Source organism: Athene noctua, chromosome 9, assembly GCF_965140245.1.
Source record: "Athene noctua chromosome 9, bAthNoc1.hap1.1, whole genome shotgun sequence".
Lineage (NCBI taxonomy): Eukaryota > Metazoa > Chordata > Aves > Strigiformes > Strigidae > Athene > Athene noctua.
Window position 1 is genome coordinate 25,302,173 of NC_134045.1, and position 23,000 is coordinate 25,325,172.

Genomic DNA, 23,000 nt, shown 5'->3' on the forward strand with positions numbered 1-23,000 from the left:
CCAGAGCCAACCAGCTTGACATGCAGGAGAGCCAAGAACATTTGGGGAGGGCAGATCCTCCTGCCTGTCACCCACACCTCTAGCACCACAGGCAAGGCCATTAGTTTCAGCCAAAGTTGAAGGCTTTGGGAAAGGATCAGTATAAAATGCAAGTAAGAGCCCACGTGCAAACACACACACACAGAGCTATCGACTGCGCTGATACACCTTAGGCACGAACGGCTGCTCCCAGAGACTTCAGAAGGACAGAGAGAGGAGATCCAGAGATGCAAAGAAGCAAATACCGAAGTATTAGCTGCTCTCTAGTTAAATATGTCTGCATTGCTGGGATAGCTGCGCTTGGAAAAATGAGAAGCCAACAAAGCCTCTCACGTCAGCTGCCTCAAAACCCACTCAGCCCGCAGCAGCGGTGGGCAGGTGCCCTGTGGCACACCCGAGATGAGCTCCTCAGCCTCAGACACAAGGCACCTACCTTGATCCAGCTGTTCATCCCGGACACCGAAAATAAGCAACAGGCTACAATCCACAACTCCTTGGATAAAGCAGCTTTTCAGGCGTCGAGGCCCATTTCCACCCCGAAGAGTTAAGGCAGCTCCGAGCCTCCATGCGCAGCGTGGAACATCCAGTTCACCTCAGCACTAAAGGCCGAGTTTCTGCGGGTGCATCCAGAGCCACTGCAACTCGCAGGGATCATAACGAGCAGCACAGGTCACTGACCAACCGCTTCTGTGTTATGGGCTTTGGGTTTTGTTGTTGTTATTCGATGCGTTTTATTTATTTTTGGACAGGCAACTTCGCACTTGTAAAACGCAAAAGCCCCCGCAGGCTGAACTTTATTCTTGAGTTCAATCTATAATTGCCCCAAATTTTCTGGGCAGAGAGGGCAAGAAAAAAATTGTCTGAGCAGAAACAAACCGCTGCTCACTCCAAACCAGAGCGGGCAAACCACAGAGCACACTAACCTGCCATGCCCACCTGGCCTCAGCCTTTGCATCCACTTTTGGCTGGAAAAGAAATCAAAGATTAGCGAGTGAGAGGCCCGTAAAGCATAATTGTGTTGTATCAACCCTCCAGCGTAAGACGCCTGATTAATCTCCGACATGTGGTTGATGTGATTTAGAGGTGCAGGATGCTGGCAGCTTTCCCAGCTGCCTTGTCCGTGCTCTCCTTCAGCACAGTCTTCCACTCTCCGTGTGCTCTGTGAACAAAAGGGTGAGTAAGGGAAGCACAATAGCTTTCCTTCAAAGCTTACGGCTGGAAAATCATGTTATAGTGGCGTTTCTGAATGCCAGGGTAACAAGAAACGGCACGGACAGCTGCAGGGCAGGCTTTTCTTGCAGTCTTTTGTGCACAAGCCTCAGCCCCAACTTGCAGGGCCACACTCAAAGCCTGAGGGACATTTACTATCCATAGCTTTGCCTCTGCTGAAGAGGATCCTCAGTGCGAGGTAGCTACGGGCTGGCTGGGTGAACACCCAGCTGGTCTGGCTTTGGGCTCCAAACTCCTCTCAGACACCTCCAGCCCCGTCGTCGTGTCCCAGGTCGTGTGCTGGAGGCAGTCCCTCAGGTGAGCTGGTCCCTCCGGGCCCAGACACGAGCGCAACGGCTGCCCTGCTCCCTCCAGCACCCCTCAGTGCTACCTCAGCTAGCAGAAAAACAGGTCACGGCGGATCTGGCATGAAACAAATCAGCTGAAAACAAACTCCTAAACATTGACCTGCTGATCAGGTTCACTTCAGGGTTCACCCTACGGATGCGAGAGATAAGACCGGGTCAAAGGAAAACTTGTGGCAGATTTCTTCAGCTGTGCTAAGTGCCCCGTCATCTCTGGACGGCCAAGAGTGATTAAATGTAGGTACAAACCCAAGAGAATTCAGACAACGACCACTCTTGTTTTCTCTTTGTATCTGTGTGCCCTCTGAGACCTGAGGGAGCCTGAGATTTTAATTACCAACTACAAAATGAAGCTTTCCAGCCCTGTCAGCAGGACCCCTGCAGAGCAGCCCTGCCCTCCCCACGCCTACAGCCACCTCCTGGGCTCTGCTGCTTGCAGAGCTCAGCCCCCTGCTCTCACTCCACATCGGGCTCAAGGAGCTTTTTTGGGACATTCAACTGATGTTACCACTGGCAACAGAGAAAAAAAAAAAATCTGGGAGGAAAGGAAGAGTGAGTAAACTTCCCCTCCCTCCAGTCTTTCTTAATCACAGGATTTTTTTCACCAAAAAAAGGCAGAGAGGAAAGTCTGGACAGGGAACTAGTGAAATAACTGTCACAGAGAAAGACAGAGAGACCAAATGTGCATTTTCTAGCAAAAGGCAAAGGGATCTGGTAAATGAAAGCAGCACCCAGATGTGCACACAAACCCACAGCACCGAGATGTTGCCTCGCACCTGGAGCACTAAGATGATATTTTTACACGTTAATGACTGAAGGTTTCAATCTTTGTTTTGGTACTTTCTGAACAGCCCCCCTCCGTTGAGTTCAGAATTTACCAGCCACCACTACATCTCTAAATACTATTTTACAAAGAGCAAATGATATTGGGGTGGGGCGTGCCAGTGCTGGCTGATACTGTAAACATCTATTTAAAGATGAGACTGAAAACAAAACTCACTGCCTAGTCTAAGTTCTCCATGGCAAATGTCTGGAGTTAAACTTGCCTCCTTCAACCTTAATTCACCCTGTGCTTGTTCAGCACATGCAACTGCTGCTCTCCGACAAGCCCAGTGAAGGGAGTGAGAGAGAATAATGCTGCTGCCATCACACAGGCACTCGAGGCACCGCAGACGAGAAATTTAAAGTTGGAAATCAGGAATTGAGAGGGACAATAAGCTCAATAGAAATAATTTAATGAGTGTTAAATTCTATTTTCCTGAGGCTCAAATGGCCAATTCTTTTTTTCTTTTTTTAAGCAGAATTGCTGGTGAGGAATTGCAGCAAGGGATGGAGCCCGGCACTGCAGCACTCCCCAAACACACGGCACCTCGCTGCCTGAGCTGCCCAATGGCAGGTGAACATATAAGTAACCCTAAGACATCAAAACAGAAAAGAATTTACCTGAAACACACCTGGGATATGGGTTTTTTTTAGAATTTTTTGACATCAAAACCTCTCCTGGATTTCCTCACCTGTAAAAAGCACGGGTGTGTCCTTACAGATTAGCACCATTTTTTTGACCATTTCATGCCTAGGTTAGTTTTTGAGGCACTTCTAAACTGCAGGGTGATTGGGTACAAAGAGCACAGCTGCAGACCTAACCCCAGACCTCTGTGTCGCGCCCAGTGCAGAAAACACCCCTTAAACCTGCACAGCCACTGTCCAAACCGGCTGCACGATCTAGTCCCAGTCATCCCACTCACCAGGTCAAGAATACGGCCAAAAAATACCCAGAGATGGCTGGACAGAAGGCAATTTGCGGGAGCTGGTAAAACAGCAGAACCAAAAATAAGCCTAGTTTTTATAACATTGGAGTGAAAAAATCCTTATCCTCTCCACGTCACAAGTTATTTATACTATTTAAGTCCTACAGACTGGTGGGCTGTGCAGTTGGGGGTCCATATATAAGGTTTTACACTGAACTTTTAAAGCAACGTTAACTGTAGCCTCACAAAGGCTTTTAAAAGTGTAACTTTTGTATTAGTACAATAATTGCATCCCAAGTGGGTCAGCTATAGTGAGTCAACTTTCAAGTAGTTGAAAGGCTGTCAAGTAGGAAACCAACTTCTACCCTCCTTTTGAAGCTGCTTGAAAGAAGTGATGTAAAACAGCTGTCCACAGAGAGATCACAAGGAAAGGCTATTTTCTGTGTGGTAATATTGCCACATATTTCTTTGTCTTGAGATGTTACTGCTTTTCTGAAAATAACGAAAATATCCGATGAAAGGATTAAAAGAGAAAAAGCCAAAAGCTGAAGGCGGGAGGTCAGTACAGAGAAAGACATACTTCTGTGAAGTCTCAGAAGTTTCCACATTTGAGCAAGAAACTGTGGTATTGGCTCCTCCTCTCTGTTTATGGATACTGTAAACATGAACCAGCAACGGGACAGGAACCATTAAAGCAAATTAACCAGCACTGGTCAGGCACCGTCACGGGAACACACAACCCTTCACTGCTGAAACTGCAGCCCCAGACAAATCACCTTGGTGGGTGTTTCACCCCAAAAGTAGCTGCCAGCTCTGAATTTACTGAGCTGGTGGCAGTCAGAGTCCTCTTTGTCCAAGGAGTGGGTATGACAGAAAACAAGGGCACGCGGAGGAGCGGTGAAAGCAACGGCACCGTGCTGATGGCTGGACTGGGGATCGCCCAACCCACTCAGAGGTTAAACAGGCTTTTAGAAAAAAAGTTGCCCCTCGAAAAGCGTCAGCACTTTAAAAGACTGGGCCTGCAGTATTTCGCCTGGAGAAGAGCCAGCAGCTCTGCACTGTACTAGTGATGTGCAGAGGGCACAGACACGGCGGCTTCCACGTGCACCACGTGCACCAGGTCTGTCCCCCTGCTCCGAGGCAGCTCTGCCTCACGCGAACCATTCCCGAGAGGCGTTTATTAACCCGTTCTTGTAAATCTGCAGTGAGATCGCCTCCCTGGACAACCTACTTGAGCTCTGCATTACAGTTAAAAGTGTTTTTCTAATGGCTAATTTAAATTTCCCCGGCCTCACAGCTTGCACCCATCATGTCTTGCCCCAACAAAGATGGAGAAGAGTGGAGCGCTTTCCTATTTCAGTATGCTTCAAGTGATGCTAGTATGCTTTCCTTGAAGAAAAAAGAAGGAAAAAGGCAGTCTCTTGATGTACCCCTGCTACATACAAGCATCCAGTTACCTGGCGTGATTTAAAGAAAAATTGAGAAAGTTGCAAAATATAGGTGGAAGCTAAGGAAGGACATATGAAAGGAGCTTGCACGTTCTTAAGGACTTACCAGAGAGATTGCAACTTCTGTAAGGGGATTAATAAAATCCTTGTTACATCCCAGGCAGTATGTTGTAGAATAAGAACTGCGACAAGCAGTAATGTGCCACTTAGGAGAAAGTGTAAACGTAGGCTTTGTGAGGAGCATCCTCTGTAGATCCCAAGGTTCCCACTGTGAACCAGCTTGCTTTAGACTGAGTGTTGTGTGCACAGGCAGGAAGGCCTTTGCCTTCAGATGTTATCATCTAACTATTGCTTTTGCTCTTGTTACCTTTCCCTCAGTCTGAAGTGACCGGGTGGTTTAGCAGGAAACTAAACATCACATGAAACGAGCGGTACTGCAAGATGCACACAAGTCACCCTGTACCTCTTCAGACCTACCAAAAAGTTAAAACTGTAATAGGTTTCATAGGAGGTAAAAAACTTCTGAAACAGAAGAGTATGGGGCTTTCTGTACACAAGACAGAAATCTCTTATTGGTTACAGATATAAGTCAATGGAAATATCATGTATTTACACCTGAGGAACCAGGGCAGACAGTGATTCACCCTCAACAAAAAGACAGAGTAGTACAGAGGGAGGGAAGGTGATTCGGAAGAAGCAAATTATTACCTGCAAGCAAAAAACAATTGTAAAGACCTTCTATTGGTAAAATGTTAAAGAACCAGCAGAGATTTATGTTTGCTTATTGTTTTCCTTTTAAGAGAGAAAAAAAATTCAGGAAAGCAGCCTGGGGAGATATAAAGAGGAAGGAGGTATATTTTGTGATAAGCCTCAAACAATGTTCCTGTTGAGCGTAGGCACTGAGCTGGAAGAAAAGAAAACCTCTGATAAAGCAAGAAATTCTGCAAAGACAGCACTGGCTCCCATAGCTGAGACAGGAATTAAAAAGACCCACGTGCACACACAAACATACACACACACTCTTGCCAGTACAGACACAGGCAGGACTATCTATGGACTTTTATCCACATTTAACAAATGGGGCCTGTAGTGTTCCCTAAAAAAATGTATTTCTCACAACTCGCACAAAAAAAGCACAGTAAAGCTTATCTGTGTGGATTGGTTAATGAGATGGGTTTGGAACAAAGTATCTCCCTGGCTTTGAGAGGATTTTAAATGTGCATGAAGAAAACAAGCAAAACCCACCAGAAAATTTGCTTTATCGTCACATTTTTATCTTCTTCTCTGGACGTTAGTTGACAGACATATGTGCTGGTGTCAGCTGAGAGCCCTAATATCACTATTCATCATGTGGTTTCCGCAGCCTCGCCTGACCCACGCTTCCCTGTGTGACCCTACAGACTCGACCGAGCTGTTCCATACCTGAAGCAGGAAGAAGGGAAATGGACTGGGACAGTTTGGGGGAGAAAAAAAAAAACAACAAACCTACTGGGGGTGGTTTGCACGTGCAGATGCTTCTTTACTAAGAAATGGCCGTGATCAGCTACAGAAAAGACTTCTGAGTGCCATAACACCAAAATTCTCATTCCCTGCAGCCTTGGCAGCTCCACAGTCTCAAAGGGAGAGGCCACACAGTGACGGCATTAAGGGGAAAAGACCTCGGGTAGTACATGCTGGGTTCCAGCAGCACAAACTCCAGCATAACTTCAGCGAGGTAAATACGAAACCTCACAAATAAAATGCACAAAAGCTCTCAGTCCTTTGCAAAGCACGAGCTGGAAATATCACCCAAGCGTGCAAAGAGAACAAAAGACATTTGTAAAACGCTTCTGCTAGCTCTGAAATGCTTGGGTTAGGACTCTTGGGCTCTATCCCTAATCCCCAGATTCTGCTTTAACTGCACAGCACCTTCAAAAGAAGAAAGGAACATACTCACCCTTTGCAAGCTGCACGAAGCCAAGAATGATGATCAAAGCCAGCGCCAGCAGTTTTGCCGCGGCAAAGGCATCCTGAACACGAGTAGCAGCCTTCACGCTGTAACAGTTCACTGCTGTGAGGAGCACTGAGGGGAACGGACAAGGAGAGACACGTCAGATTTCAGTGAAACACCTAAAAACGCAAACCAAATGACGGCAAACTGGCATTTGCTTTTCGCGAAAACTTAAGCAAACCCGAAGAGTCTCTTCCTAAAATAGAAATTTTCAGCAGCAAAGCTCCGCAGCCCCGGACTTCTCTATTCTGTCATTTGTTCTGGCAACAGGTGGTTTGAACAGCACATACACTCCTTGGGAGTCCCTGGAAAGTACACTTCTAAGGGCATAGAAATGAAAGTGCTCACTGCAACCATTAGCATCAAAGCGATTGGCCGCCATCCCTGTTAAGTTGATCCAATTTAATGCTTCTGTGGTGTGAAAACACCATAGAAATGTCAGGACAAACCTCCAGAGCTGAGATATAGTGGTTTGTATAACAATAGCACCTAAAAGGCTTTGGAGGCCACACCGTGACGTCCCCGTCCTGACCCATCTGGCAAGCTATGAGCCCAACCAGGCCTGCAGGTCAGCGGCGCGGGCGGGAAGAGAACCCGGATCTAAGGAAACCCTCCTCCTCTGCTCGACCCGCAGTGCCAGGGATGACTCCCGGAGGCTCCGAGGCTCTCAGGGCTCAGAGATCCCCTCGGAGATGCTCCCCGGGGCGATGGGAGAGGGGGCTGCCCCAGGCAGGCCAGCACAACGGCTCAGGTTTGCTGTGGCTGCTCTCGGACTCCATCACGCTGCCTCCCCGGGCAGCGTTGTGCTTGCTGAGAAGCTCCCACAAAGTTGCTCTGTGGTTCATGTAATTAATGAAGCCTCATTTCCTGCCTTCTTTTTTTCCCCTTGTTGCCCCATCACCCTCCTCTGTTATCGCCCACTCCTGCCACTGTTCAGCGTGGCACTCCTACCAGGCAAGGCACAGCCTGAACTAGGGCTTGACTAAAGCCCCAAAGCTCCCGACTGGCCGAGTTTCACCTGCTTCAGAGAAAATAATGGCTAAAACCTTTACTGCTCTTCCAAATCACTTACTATTTTTGTGCCCTGCTCACTCCCCAGAGCCTGTTGCTTGTTATAGAGATGGGCAAATGTCACACAGACAATGACGGTGCCCCACGTGCTGGATGCCCTCCCCTTGTCCTCATCTCCCTGCCACCTCACCAGCTTGTCACCAGCCCCCAGTGCTGACTGATCCCCGAGCAGCTTGGGGAGGAGGGGATCTCAACCTTTCTTCTTGAGCTGGAGGCTTTTCCCTGCGGGATCCTTCCCAGGGTAGCCTCTGCCCTCGTGGCAAAGGCTCTTTCCCACATCCTGCAGCTGATTTTCACAGGACCTCACTGCCTCAACCGGAGCCAAACAGCTGCTCCCCAAATTATTCAGCCCGGACGCAGATCACTCTCTCCTGAGGTTACAGGCTATATCTACACTCACAGTTTAAAGCCCAGAGAATTTACTGTAGATATTTCAACCTTAATCAAACCCCCAGAGATACGGGGGGATCAGCAGCACCTTCATCATGTCACCAATGTGTTCCAGCAGTTTGCTGGTGGCGACTCTGGCCATGAGCCTGTTTCCATGGGGCTGAGCCGCACGGGGTGCTGCAGAATGGGGGGGAAGGCGATGGATAAAGGTGAGAGGCAAAAATTCCAGTACTCAGAAAGCTTGGTGACTACCCAGCAAGAGCACCCAGCACCTTAAGACCCTCAACATACGCCGAGCATCACAGGGAAAACCACAACACACCCCTACTCCGAAGCGAGGTTACCTCCTGGCGGGAGGAGGCAGGACCGTGCCCCGCAGCCCACCTCCCAGTGAGGGCACAACAAACTGTAAACTGAGAAATAAACCCATGGGAGGAGGAGGAGGAGGAGAGAGTATTGGGGTATTTCAGAAGGCCCTTGTTGGCTCGCTGCCACCCTGCATCCTGCCCTGACTGGGAGAAAGCAACTGCATTGGTAAAGAGTTCAGGGAAACGCACGCAGAGCCCACGCCAGAGCTGGGAATAGCCTTCCTGGAACACACGGGCACGGATGAGCTCGGTCTTCAGAGCCCGTGGTATCTGGGTCTGACAGTAACGATTAGAGTTCACATTCCTGCGCGAGTGAGCGCCGAGAGTGACAGGACTTCCCGGTGACTCAGGGGAGATGCAAGCCAGAAGGGATCCGAGTTGCATCATTCATTCAGAGGGGTCTGAGAGCCCGCTACGGCCACAGCACAACAGCGATATGCATCAGGCTGAGAGGATTTAGGTGTCTACATATTGCTCAGCTAAAGGCTGCTTGCAGGGGATCTTTAGGCAGGGACAAGCAAAGCCAGTCCCAGTGAGGCAGACTGCAGATCTCGGAATACAATGCCTGCTTTCAGGATCACTGGCTCCCCCTCCCCCAAATCCCCAGGATCTAGTGTCATCTCAATACAAGAGCATTGTAAAGTTTCAAAAAATGAAAGAGCCGGCCATCTTCACAAAGAAAAGCACGTGATCCGATACATCCAATACAAGAATGAAAGGCAGAAGTAGATAAGGAATTTCGGATTCACTGGGTTTTGTATCATGCCTTTCAAGCCCTTTTGGGGGTGTCTGGGTGCTTGGGGTGGGTGAGACTGAAATGACTCAGAGCCATTTGCTTTGGGAAGGACGTGCCTGCGGGCTGCCACACAGGCCACAGGACAGCACAAGCCAGGCTTTGGCTGACCTGCTTCAGCACACGGCTGAAAGCAAACGGTGAGGAACCACCTCCCCTAAATGTGAGCCCCTGTGCCAGGGTCCCTCCACCCTGTGCTGGTCAGGAGAGATAGGGTACATCTAATTGGAAAGACACCTCATGCCTGGACTCGGAGGCTTGTCAGCACTGAGCAGCAGGCCAGCACTATCAGGGGTTTGCAGGGTCACAGCTCTGTCACCTCGCAGCAAGGCTGTGATGAATCTGCTGCTAGAAGGGACATACAAGGGGAGAAGAAAATAAAGGTTAGCAAGGACAACTTACAGTATGTTTATGCTACAGGAGGAAGGTGAGGGGGAGAGAAGAAAATACAGTGAGATATCACAAAACACAGATCACAATTACATCTACTAAAAGTCAATCCTAATGGGGAGGGAACCGAGGATCCAGGATTCACTTCGACCAGCAATTATGCTAAAAATAAAACTCTCCTTGTTTACAGAGGGATATTTAAAGCATGAGCTAACACATCTAAAAGCACACTTTTCCCGTTAGTGAAGACAGCCCTTAGAGGTGCGACAGTGACATTCCCTTCCCCATTTAGGCATTCTGTTTCTTTGACAATAGCTGCTTCGGCCTCCACATTAAATCCTGACTTTCTTGGGGCTGTTTTTCACGTTCTGGTTCTGTACAGAGCTTGCTGGACGGACCGTGGGATGGTGGGGGTGTACATAAAAGGCAAAAGCTTTCTACACAGTCCAAAACTGAAAAGCAGCGGAAGCGTCTGTATTCAGTCCTTAAAAACACATCGGTGCCAGATAAACAGGCTCTGTAAAAAATAAGAAACCACTTAGGGCCAGAGATTCTGAACAGGGCTGAGAGCTTCCCCCACGCCAGTCGTGATTCAGAGCCCTTCAAGTCAATCTCTCTCCTTTGTTTTTCCCACCATGTAATAATATTTGTCTTTCCTAAATGAGCGTGGTGAAGTTATTACCCTTAAATGATTTCAACATAGGAAGGGCTAAAAAAACCCCCAGTCTCACCCACCAGAAAGAATCTGACAGACACCGAGACGAACAGACAGACCGAGCACATTTTCAGTCAAACTCCCAAGACAAATTCCAGTGGCTGCTCAGCTTCTCAGGAGAGCTGAAGACCAGGGTTTCTGAAAAGCAGTTTTATTCCTTTGATCCGAGATGCTGCCCTGTGAAGCAGGGGCTGCGGGACTCCTCCTGGCACCGCTCCATTCACCTCGGATGAACTGCTCCGCATGAACAACGGGGCAAAGCTGCACAGCCATGGCTTTACTATAAATCAGGGCCACGACACAATGCAGGGAAAGAGCAGACTGCGCTGCCCTAATTTCTGCAGCGCCTCTCCGAAGGCTGCAGCCACCGGCCGCGGTCAGAAGCCAGCCACCGTTAGCGTGACCCGTCGGGGCCGTTCTCAGGAATCATTCTAGGAATAAGGATTTCAGCACGACCTGACGTGACACAGTCTGTCTGATCCAGCAACCCCTCTCCAAAGGCTTTACATAATTGGGATAATAAGAGCTAGAAAGCTGCAGAGACTGCAGATGTGAGAGGGGGTGCTTTTATTTATTTACTTATCACTTCTGGCAGAAGCAGGAAAGATACTGGGTTTTGACTGCTGTAGAGAGAACATGCTCACAGGGGGCTGTTCACCCCTTCATCCCTCTGGTGACTGCTCTAGCCTAGCCAAGGGTGAGCTTCATTTCAAATACTCAAGCCACAGGGGAAGCCAGAGGCTTTCAAAGAGAAGTTTGGCTTTCTAAAGACAACAGTAAGTCCAGCTTCAATTATTTACTCTGTCCAGCTGGCTTCAGGCATGTCACTCAACCTGCTCCACTGGCACTCACCTGCACAGTCAGATAATTTCTGACTAATACATCATAGGACCCAGAACCTTGCCCCTCGGCAATTCACATTTTATGGGCATATTCCTTTGAACTCAAGTTCCAAGATCCCTCCCTAACATGATTTCTAGATGACAACAGGAATAAATCCTTACAAAGCAGACAAAGAAAGGGATCATGACAATCCCTACATAGAACAAGTCCACAACAACACAATATATGTAACAACTCCCGTGTCTACAAAGGAAAGGCAGGATGTAGTAAAGCTGCCCTGCGGGCATGGGGTTCTGCCCAAAGCAAACAGTACCTGAATGGAGCCCTAATACAGATAAACTGGGGCTTGGCATTTATGATGCAACAGTCTTGGCAACTATCCTATAGAAAAAGGCAGGGCTGCAGCTTTCCCAGAGTGATGGAACGTGGCCATGGATCGGAGATGGAGTAAAGACAACGCTCAGGGAGGTTTGGGTTGGATAAAAAAAGTGAACAAACAAGCAGACGATGCACAGCTCTGAGCACTCGTCCTCATTCACAAGGGAAAAAAGGATCCAATTCCAGCACCGTATGTAACTTGCTCATGGGGTGATGGGAGTTTGCCCAACCCAAGATCTTTAGCAGCTTTTCAGGTGAAACATTTCTGAAACGAATGTGTGAATTCTTGAGGTACTGGCACAGCTGCATTCATGTTGTGTGTGAGGTTACACACTCGGGAGTTCACAATGTCATTTTTGGCCTTTGTTTCATCTCCTATAGATTTCCCTGGTCTTGACCTGTAGTGCTTCCTACATAATTTAGCACAGACCTCTTTAACAAGAATAAATGTGTGTAAGTAGCTTGCTTTACAGAAGTAAACTCAATTAACTTGCTACAAGTTACCCATGGATTCCTATTTGTGGTATTGTAAGACCAGAATGAAAACACATAGTAGGGTAGGAAACCTGTGGAAAGTAAAAGGGAAGAATGAAGGGAAATGCTCCACCTCATCTTCCCCACCAGGAAATCGAGGACTGTCCACACAGCGAGGATAAATCGTGCAATGATTCCTGTTTGCAAGTGCTTAGCCCTTACAACTGTGAGACAATGCTTCCATTTACCATCTGCCACCGAATGATGTTGATTTTCTCTTCACAATTACTTACAGAACAGTTCTCGGCTCCTTTCCATATGCCCATCCTACAGCAAAGGCTGCTCCTTCCACTCTTTATAAAAGTGCAGCTGATGGACAAGCAGTTTTCTCTTCTACCAGAAATGGTGCAACCGGGTTTCACACAGAGACAAGCCAAACTGAGCCCATGGCCACCAAGAAACAAACCACAGGGATGACAGCAGCACGTGGCACAGACACAAAACGGCTCACATGCTTTAAAGAGAACTGCTGCCTAAGCTCACAAGAGGTCAGACACATTGAAAATAGTTACTCCACGCAGCACAAACAAGAAATTACACTGTACTGACTGAAGTGCTTTAAATCCACGGGAAAAATCAATGCCTTAACTATTCACCGAGGCAAAAAAAACCCCTTTATATTCAAGAGGCTGTGATGCCACAGTGTCTTCTAACAGCCTCAGGTGTCTATTTCTAAAAGCACAATCTAACATGAGACAAGCATACAAGGACGCAGACATTTTTCCATGTTTATGGAAATTTCAACTCCATAGGTCTTAAGTGAAGACTTGCGCCCTGCACGGTGGTAAAGAAAAAAAGCAGAAGGAAAAACTTTGTGGATATTTCTTCAAGGATGAGTCCCTGGAGAAACTTAATAGCCAGGGCAATCAGTCTGCAGCAGGGAAACGCTCAGTGGCACATGTGGTTGTTGGAAAGGAGCACTTGGCTCCAGAGCAAATGTGTCGATATTAAAATCAACTTATAATAATAAACATAGCTGGCAACAGTTTACAGTTTCCGTTTTATTTTTCTTCCCGAAACAGCAGCGCTGAGGAATCGGGGAACAGGAGCATCAACAAACGGCAGGTGAAAGGAGGCAAAGGCTGCCCTACCACTAGAGCTTAAGAAAAGGGATCACCTCCAGCCCCAGCCCCTAACTGAGACCACGAGCTCTGGACCTCTCCAACAAACAGCCACAGCCACCCTGAACGTGTCCCAGCCCCGTCTCGCCGCTGGCTTTCAATTCCAGAAAGCCCCTGGTGCTGAAACAGGCTCGGAGCCGGGAGCAAAAGAAATTAGTGCAGCACGGGATGATGCTAGCATTTCATCACGGAGCACAGATCCCAGAAGCATCCACACCCGCAAGTTTCCAGAGTTCTGCAAGAATAAATTAACAAGCACTTACTTGTCATCTCTCTCTCAAGAGCTGTGCCAACCAGCGCAGCGCAGCCAGGGCCAAAAGGCAGCACCAGGACTGCCTGGAGAAGAATTTCACAGCTTGCAGAGGCTGGATCTCAAGACTGTAGAAACACACCCATCGCTCTGGTACCAAGGTTCCATAATAAGAGTGATACAGTTTGCACTATTCAAACTGTGTGGTACATGAAAAACTGCAAAGAATTTATTAACGTTAGGGGAGGTAACTCCTAGCTCGTGGTAGGAGTTACTATTTTGTGTCCTTAGAAAAAAGCTTGTGTTTTTACTGTCAAAAGTTTCTAGATTACATGATGCAGCAATTCCACAAGACAGGTCATTTTACCACAGGAAGACAAAGAAAATACAGACTGTGCAATGGGAAAGAGAGGTATATTTCTTCCATTCCCAGCAAATTAAAAGGACTCCATAACTATCACAAGCTAAACATCTTTTCCACCATGCTAGCCTCATATGAAACATCTTCCTAACAGCAAACAACACTTACTAATATTTTATGTGCACATTAAGCCCCACAGACATTTCACCATCCTTGACAAACCAATGCTCAGCTACTGGACCTGCAAAACACAGCATCTTACCTGGCCCAGAACGATGTAACGCTTACACAGAAGCACCTTCCCAGAGTTGTGCTGGATTAGGGTTCCACAGATCCACAGGAAGGGGGCTGAGCTTCAGCACTGGCTGCTAAATCCTGGGTCATGAACTCAGTAAAAATCTCCAGGCAGGTTTTAGTCTGAATCGTGCCACCTATGCCACGCAGAGGGTCAGAATCCAGCTCTGTGTGCTGGCTGGCAAGAAACTGCTTTCTCATCATTGTATTTGAATTTTTTTGGCCACATCTGACACTGGGACTATAAGACTATTGGAATACTCAAAATACCTAATGGTATTGCTTTGAATGAGACTGACCATGGAGAGTTTCTCTGAAAAAGCCTTCCCGATTTGTTCATGTCAGAAGAGAAAGACTCTGAAGGATCTCGGTGGTAATGTAAATCATTCAAATACAATAAAACGTAATGGGACATTTGTTGTGAGAGCCAAGAGAGGGGTGCCAAGAAATGCAGCAGTTGCTTGCTGCGTTTCAAGGGTCCTCCAAACCTTCATCCATTTCAGGAGACTTCTGCTAGTCAGAGGCTGTTTTCATTAATGCTGCTCACTTTAATTAAATGCGGATTTAAAAATGCAACCTCAGTCTTGCAACATTAGCCATATAGCAGGGATTCTACAAAGACCCCTTCCTTCCACTCTGATCAAACAACTGCATATTTACTGATACAGCTTAGTCATTTAATCCACCTTTCTGGAGGAGAAAAAAAAAAAGTCTTCAAAGCTTCACACCCTGCTTGTCCTGGCAGATTAATTCCAAGTAGCAATATTGCAGAATAAAACCATCTTAAACAGACAAGCCTAAGATGGGTTTTGTGTTTGCCTTGCTTACCATCTAATACCTGTCCAGTCGAAAAATCTACCCAGAGCTTCACTTTAAACAGCTGGTCAAAGAGCCAAACTTGTCAGATTTAAAGTAAAATCTTAATACCAAATAAAGATGTTCCTGCTTTCAACATATTTCTCGCTGAAATGCTGACACTGAACATTCACTTATAAACTTCAGCTATAATTTGGCAAGCATTTGAAGGCGTGTGTTCATACACATTGGCCAAACCCTGGATTTGATACCGTTCTCCTCCTCTAACTCACAACGTTGTCAGGGAGGTGTCAGGCACTTGCACTTCCATATGACATGTGCTATTAGATATGACTCAACCCTGCACTGACTGCTACTAATTCTTCCACTATTAGGCTGTTCATAACAAAAGAGATGAATGCGAAATGTGTGATCACTTTACTGGAATTCCACGCTTGCAGGAGTGCCCGAAATAATATTTCAGAAGCAGCAAAGGAATTCTAAAGAAATTTTAAAGAAGATTAAAATACTGTAGCTTTGGAAGCAGCAGATATTGCTGCAGCAATATTGGGGTTATTAGTGCCAGATTAACATATATAATTAACAAGTGATAAAAGGCTTCAGAAGCTAACAGTCAGATCACTGATTTGACATTGAAGATCAAGAATAAAATCATACGCAACTGGCAGGGTTTCTCAAGCTTCCGCGGAGCAGATTATATTGCCAAGAAATAAGTAAATTACAGGATAACCTGTTATGTAGCACACAGGGGGTGTGTGGCAGGCTGCGTGTAAGAATGTGTGTAGGAAGACTGGTTCAGGCACTTGTGAAACACCAAGCAAGAAGCAGCTCAGATCCCCCATCTCCCTTATCTACAGGGAATTTACTGTACCACAATTCAAAGACCTCTCAAGTGTAGGAAACCTGCAAATTAACAGATGGAAATAAGGAATATGAATGTTATCTTTAACTGGGCAATTTGAAACTTTCCATCCTCAAGCCGTCTCGAGAACATACACTGTGTATTAGGTTGTGCTCTGTGGTTTTTTAACAATTTTTGTTAAGATTTATCAGTTCAAATTTAAGAACTGTTAACCCAAGTGGCAGCCAGCCATAAAAGAGAATCTGACCCACTCTCATGGTAAGAGATGAGGGATGCACTTTTGACTGGATGCTGCTCCACATCACTGTTCAGACCACTACCTGGACACCACCTCTTCAATAGGAAAAAACGACAGGAAAATAGGAAAAAACACCACCTCTTCAATAGGAAAAAACTAAAAACAGTTTTACACGATCCTGCTTCTGCTACGTGAAGATGGTCCTGCAACACCTACAAACAACAAGTTCTTTCAAAACTACACTTGCTACCCAAATATTCTGTTAAAAAGTGTGTATTCTTTTAAAGTCAGAGTCAAAAAAAGTTGTAGAAAATTACAGAAAAAGACACAAATACGTTGGAAATGCGGTGTGAATGTACGTTCCACTGTGATGCTTTCTCCAAAGATAAAAAGAGGAGCCAACACCGAACGTAATGGATTTTCATTTATCTACATATCCTCAAATGTGCACCTGCAAGAGGGTACAGAATCCTTAGGATATGGCAAAGAATTACATTACAATACTGATACTCTAACGTAGATGTCATCAAAGACGAAAAGTCAGGGCATCGTAACTGTCCCTCCATCCTCTGTATAAGGGGAAAATTGGTTTAGAGGAGATCGTATTTGGGGGAATTCAAGTAACTGTTGGGTTTTCATGCATGTGCACAAATTCTCAGCTTCATAAACTTCCAACTTTTTCTGTTCAAAAACGCTTGGATACCAGGTGGGCTTTGTGTTTGTTATCCCTTAGCATTTGCTCTTATGATTTATCAGTTCTAAAAGTATCAGCCATTCCATCTGACAGGTAAAATAACAGGCAGTTTATGGGTTACCCAAGTAACACACAGCCTGAAAGGCGTTAAGCCAAACTACCTGTAAATTCTTACAACTAGGGAGCAAGGCCTGGTTTGTGGTGAACATAAAATAAGCCAGAGTCATGATGAACAGCTTGACCCATCTTGCTACAGGAAGACTTCCCTGTAGTGAATTCCCACACTTGTATTTGGCAGCCTTAATAAGCATTCATGTTGTCTTATGGAAGAAGGAGTCTCGCATACCAACTGTCTGTAGATTACAATCTTGAGAGGAGAAAATACCTATCTGTAGTTAAATCCTACTTACCACCCACCTTGTTTTCCTCAGCACCTTAAAGGGAACAAAATTCCCTATTCCAACTATTTTTTCCTTCTTTCAAGAACGGTGATTTATTTAGATTATCTTAATGCCTAGGAATACAGTTTCTGTACTTTACGGTGGCAAATACCGAGCCACACATTATTTATTCAACTGTTCAACACCAGCAACACTCAAAGTGGAAACAAATAACTTTTGTTATTTCTCCTCTTACTAGAAACCATGCAGTCAATTGCATTTCATGTCGAGATACAAACTTTTCAAAGAATACAGCTGGTACTATTCTAGATGGCTGGGTTTTGGCTACATAATAAGTCAACTGTATTCCAGCCCGCAGCCCCAAATTCCCCTATTGCTCCCTAAACAGTTCTTCCCCTCTCTGAGATAACTCGTTAACATGTGCTCCAGAGTGTATGCACAAACAGGCCGTTTTTCCTACCCTAGGGCTCTTGGAAAAAAATAAATATCTCACTGGCTAGAGGTATGTTTGGAACAACCATGTAACAAAGCCGCTTGTTAGTCCATAGAAGTTTTGTGTGACTGGCTAAGTCCTTGGACCAGATTTACTTAATTTATTGTTCCTAGTTCATAATGTGGTTTTGGCACCAGACAGCTGAAAAGCTCACTCCAAAAATCAAAGTTACAGAAAACTAACTTGCTGAAGGCAATGCATGATGAACTAACCTTTTGTAGAAAAGGAGACAAACAAAAATTTAACCCAAAGCATAAACAAAATAGTAGCCAGCGGTGCAGGGGGGAGTAAAGTTTAAAGAAGAAACACATGGAAATGACGCAGATTTGTAGAACTAGCAACTCTTTCCTTGTCATTTCAAGATAAAGGTTCAAGAACAAATTCTGCTTCAGGAAAATTACTAATTGCTAGCAAAAGAAAGTTGGAGACACATAACTTATGGGAGAAGCGTAAGTGGGAATGAGACCTGGCATCAAGAAATTTCATGCTGCAATCCACCCTGTAACTGAACAGATCTCGCCATGGGCAAGTCTACTTTACCCCTGTATTTGTTTTCTGATCAGTAAAATGGGAACAGACACCTCATCCTACCTATGTTGGGAAAGATCCTGCAGATTAAAAGTTACTTATTATTAAAAACATGTTCTCAAAGGCTTTGTCAACTACAATATGTTCTTGCACAGCAAAACTTTGACATAAACCAGTAAGAAAGCCTATCTAACCAATACTCTGTTAGCTTCTTAACAAAAAATGGGAATGCCATGTGCGTGCATGCCCCTTTTCCCTCTGCCACTGAAGAAACCATATTGCAGACTGGCAGGAAAGCTCTAAAACCAGATTTTTCACAAGGCCCTACTCCAGGCAAGAAATCCATCACCAGAATGATTTCCTAAATCTGCTGTAGCTTACTTAGTTGGGCGACTACATTTCCTTAACAGATGCACTCCACTTTGTTAAAAACTTGGATGGGAAGTCCGCATGCCTTGTCTACTTGCCCTTATGTTCCTAAAAATTTATCTGGGGCATGAATAACTTTCAATCTTGTCCCCAAAAAGTGCAATTTGCTGCTCTGCCTGTTACTGTATCTGCTAGGTAGCCACATAATGTATCTAGCAAAGACTGGGTCAGTTTGTATGAAGACATGTACAGACAATATATCTTCCTGTAGTGACCATGCACTGCAACTTCTGAATGCCTGAGATCTTCAGAGGGTGAAGGAATCTAACACAATCTCCCTTTGGACAGCACAAACAAGCAGTCTTCTCTTCACAACCTCAAAATGAAAAAATGAAAAGATCACCTGATTGTAACTTTGTACAGCAAACGAGTGCTTGATACAGCCCTCACAAAAAATCACATCCTCTCACAATATCCATCTTTACAATGGCCCAAGAACCACCAGTGGAGTAAAACACAGATTGAATAGGAAATGAGGAGAGAAACGCAGAAAATGGTCCTGTATTTAAAGAATGAGGAATTTGGATGGGGGGACATTGCAGTCACCCAGAGGAATAGAAAATGGGGCTTCACTGGCAAAATTGCAGACCTCAAAAATACCAGAGAGATGATAAACATTGAATCAGGAGAGAGAGATCTGCGTGCCACGGCAGACATCACAGTGGCCCTAAATTCATCACAGCACGACCGAACTTCTCTGCAAGGCAAGGTCTCACGGGATACAACGTTTGCTTGCAAAAAAACCCCACCGGTTCTGAGCAGGGTCTCGAGTGCACACACAGCCAAGAAACATCGCATCTCAAAACTGGTTCTGAAAACAGCCAGGCTCTGCAGCACAGGCCACGTTCAGCACCAGTTGCTCATGACAGATAATTTTTTGCTCAATTTATTTGAGATGGGGCCACGTTTCCTACTCACACGGTTCAAACACAGCCCCCCAACCACCCCCCCGCGGTATTCAGTCAGCGTAGCAGAGGAGAGATGGTGAGTCTCCCCTGGTGACGGGCTCACGGCAGCCAGCTCTCGGGGCAGACTTTTTGGGGAACGCGATGGCGAGCGGGGAGCAGGGAGCCACGTGGGGTAGCAGGACAGCGGGGACCTCGAGAGGGTCCGCGGGTACTTACGGACACAGAGACAGGCCACCAGCTTGGCAGCCTCGTCGGGCACCGGGCAGGTGGGGAAGATGGGCTTGAGCAGGTAGGTGGCAAAGACCAGAGCCACGATGTACTGCGAGGAGGGCCGGATGATGAGCAGCTCTATCCAGAGCTTGAGGAAGGCGGGCAGGGAGCCGTACACCTCCAGCATGTAGGCATAGTCCCCGCCGGATTTGGTGATGGTGGTGCCCAGCTCAGCGTAGCAGAGGGCACCCACGATGGAGAAGGCCCCGCAGACGGCCCACACCACCAGAGACAGCCCCGGCGAACCGGCCTCTCGCAGAACACCCGTGGGGGTGACAAAGATGCCGGAGCCGATGATGGTGCCCACGATGATGGCCACGCCGTTGAGCAGCGTGATGGAGCGCTGCAGGGTCACCCCTTCACCCTCGGCGGAGGCGCAGGGCGAGGGCGAGCGGGCGCAACCGTTCTCCTGCGCCCCACCGCTCGCCGTCTCCAGCATCTTCTCCATCGCCTGCTTCTCCTCCTCCTGCGCCAGCGAGGAGGCCGAGCCCGCCGGGCTCCTCTTCTTCACCGCGTTGCCGGTGCTGCTGCCGCCGCCGCTGCCCGACATGGTGACGAGGTGCGGAGCGCGGCGCGGGGCGGCGGAGCGGGGTGCGGAGCGGGGCGCGGAGCGGCGGGGCGCTCCACAGCCACCATGCAGCCGCGCCTTTTGTTCCGGCAGCGGTGGGCGGCGAGCGGCGAGCGCCTCCCGCCTAGGCGGGGAGCCTGGCCTCCTTTCCGGGAGGAGGAGGAGGAGGAGGAGGAGGAACGGGGGTGCAGCACTGTCCGCAGCTTGCATTTGCCCCGGCGGATTTCTTCTGAGGTGCGGGCAGATGGCACCCCCCCCCCCCCCCTTCCATCCCTGCGCCCTTGGGGGACAAAGGGTCCCCCGCCGCCTCTGCCCCCCGCCCTGGGGTGCAGGGGGGCTCCGCGCTGGCAGCAGCCCGGAGGGGAGGTTTGGTGCCAGTAATTCAGCCCAGACTGAGCCGTGTGTTCCTACAAAGAAGGGGTCTGTGTGTGCCTGTGTGTGCAAACCTAAAGTTCAGCAAAACCCGGGTCTCCCCAGTTCTGATTTCAGTGCGCTTACCACGCTGCTCCGTCTCACAGCACAGGCCAAGGCCCCGGTGCTGCATCGCCTGCATTTCTGCAGAGGCACTGCAGAAATCTGCCTGTCATTTTGGAGGCCAAAATCACCGAAATGACTTGTTTGCAAAAGAAAAAAAAAAAATTTAAAAATTCCCCAATCTGGCAAGCGTGCAGGCAAAACGAGCAACTTCTATCGCACTACTTCAGTGAAGACATAGGTTTTGCATCCAAGGAGACTTACTCGGATATTTCACACCCGTGCTTAAGGAGCCAATTCTTTAGCAGATTCAGACTGTCTTGTCCATGTGGGATGGGAGATGAGTTCAGAGGCTAAAGCCTGGAAGCCCCAATTCTCAGCAACAATCATTCCCGCTAAGAGGTGGAAGCGGTACCTTTGAGTTGCTATTTCTGAGCAAGTGAGTAGTTGGTGTCACACAAGAAGTCATGCCCAAGCTCTGAAACCCAAGGGCGGTGTCCATCCTCCCTGGACTATCCTCCTCCTCCTCACAAGTTTCACACATGCTTCAGCACAGGTAATAGAGTGGGTCAGGAGGTTGCCTGCAAGATACCTCAGAGAAACGTGAGATCTGCATTCGGAGGAAAAATGATATAGTTTAGTAACGTTTTCAGGTATCTGGCACTGGCATCATGACCACGTTCAACCATTTCAGAAATCCCAAGCAGCCCCTGGAAGCACTAGTCAGAACCTGACACCTAGTGGCCGTTGGCCACAATAGCCCAAAAGCTTGAAACTTGGGGCTGTTTCCCGATTTATATAAACATCCACATTTAGGAAGAAAGCTTAGACAAAAATTACCTTTGCCCCGAGCATGTTTTTCTAAGTTTTGAAAGGGAAATGGGATCCTGAAAAGATTGCAAAGACTATGAAAATTAATTAAGAATAAACAGCAAAACATATTTATCACAGAATTTTCGTGAAACCCCAAAAGCCTTCCTTCAGCCTCCCACCTTAACATTATCCCCATCACAGAGGTTACAATCTAAACCGATTATTTCTCAAAGTAAGATTTACCAACAGTGATTTGTTACTATATTTCATCCTTTATCCTAGGCAAAATGTTCACAGGACCATAAAATCAGAAAAAAACCCAGGTGCCTGCAACATAAGGGACTGTCTCTGCCTTGGCCTCATTACTTCAGGATCCAGCAGAGAGGACTGGAATTGAAATAAGATGTATGCTTCAGATATTTTCAGATGAATGCTCAAACTCAGTTGCATAGATGGGTGAACAAAATCATTCATCAGTGGCTTTACTTGACCAGTGCTCTAGACTAACTTCTTACCTTAAGACTAAATTAACTGCAGAAATTTCCATCAACTTTCACAAGAATAGGACCCAGTTATCATCTTCTTTCCCCATCCAATTCTCCCAAAAGAGAATTTCTTAATAGACTGACAGCTAAGAATTTGCAGACTTCAGTCTCCGTTTTGACACCATTTCCATTTGGAAACTGGGATGGAGCAGCAGGGCAGCAGCAGCCACTGAACTGCCATATTGAAGGTCAACCACATACTTGAGTGTCTTGCAAATTAATCAATCGGAGTGAATTCTGCAACTGTTTCTCCATTTTTGTTACTGAGAAAATACCTGCTCTGCAATCACGGTGTGAGGGTGTGTTCATATAGTGCTTTATATCTTCAAAGCGCTTCACAAATGCTAAGTATTATTATCAGTTCTGACCACGAACATTAACTCTCTTCAGGCCCCCAAGTTATTCTGCAGAATCTTTGAAGACTATTTGATTATACAATCAGTTCTCCATATGCTAATACTCAGGCACTTCAAGTTTGTCACATCAAAAAGAAAGATGGGAAGAATTATTTGTCAGAAAGACAAATAATTACCAGTATCAGAAGTAAATTGGCCATTTGTTAGAAGTAATGTGTATGTTCTTAACCATTTATCGGGAAAGCTGCCTTGATCAAAATAGGACAGCCTGCTGGAACCAAATAAGCCATTTCTTTAG

The 23,000-nt window shown here is 46.8% G+C and overlaps 1 protein-coding gene across 1 annotated transcript in view; it reads right to left on the reverse strand.

Annotated features, from left to right (window-relative positions):
- The window catches only part of SLC7A5 (solute carrier family 7 member 5), a 40,961-nt gene extending 20,336 nt beyond the window's left edge, over positions 1–20,625 (reverse strand). Inside the window, exons 1-2 of the mRNA XM_074912914.1 lie at positions 19,893–20,625; positions 6,746–6,871 (exon numbers count right to left, since the gene is read on the reverse strand). Coding sequence (XP_074769015.1) covers positions 6,746–6,871; positions 19,893–20,496 — 730 coding nt within the window. The 5' untranslated portion in view covers positions 20,497–20,625. The remainder of the gene's footprint in view (positions 1–6,745; positions 6,872–19,892) is intronic.
- Between the last annotated feature and the right edge of the window lie 2,375 nt (positions 20,626–23,000).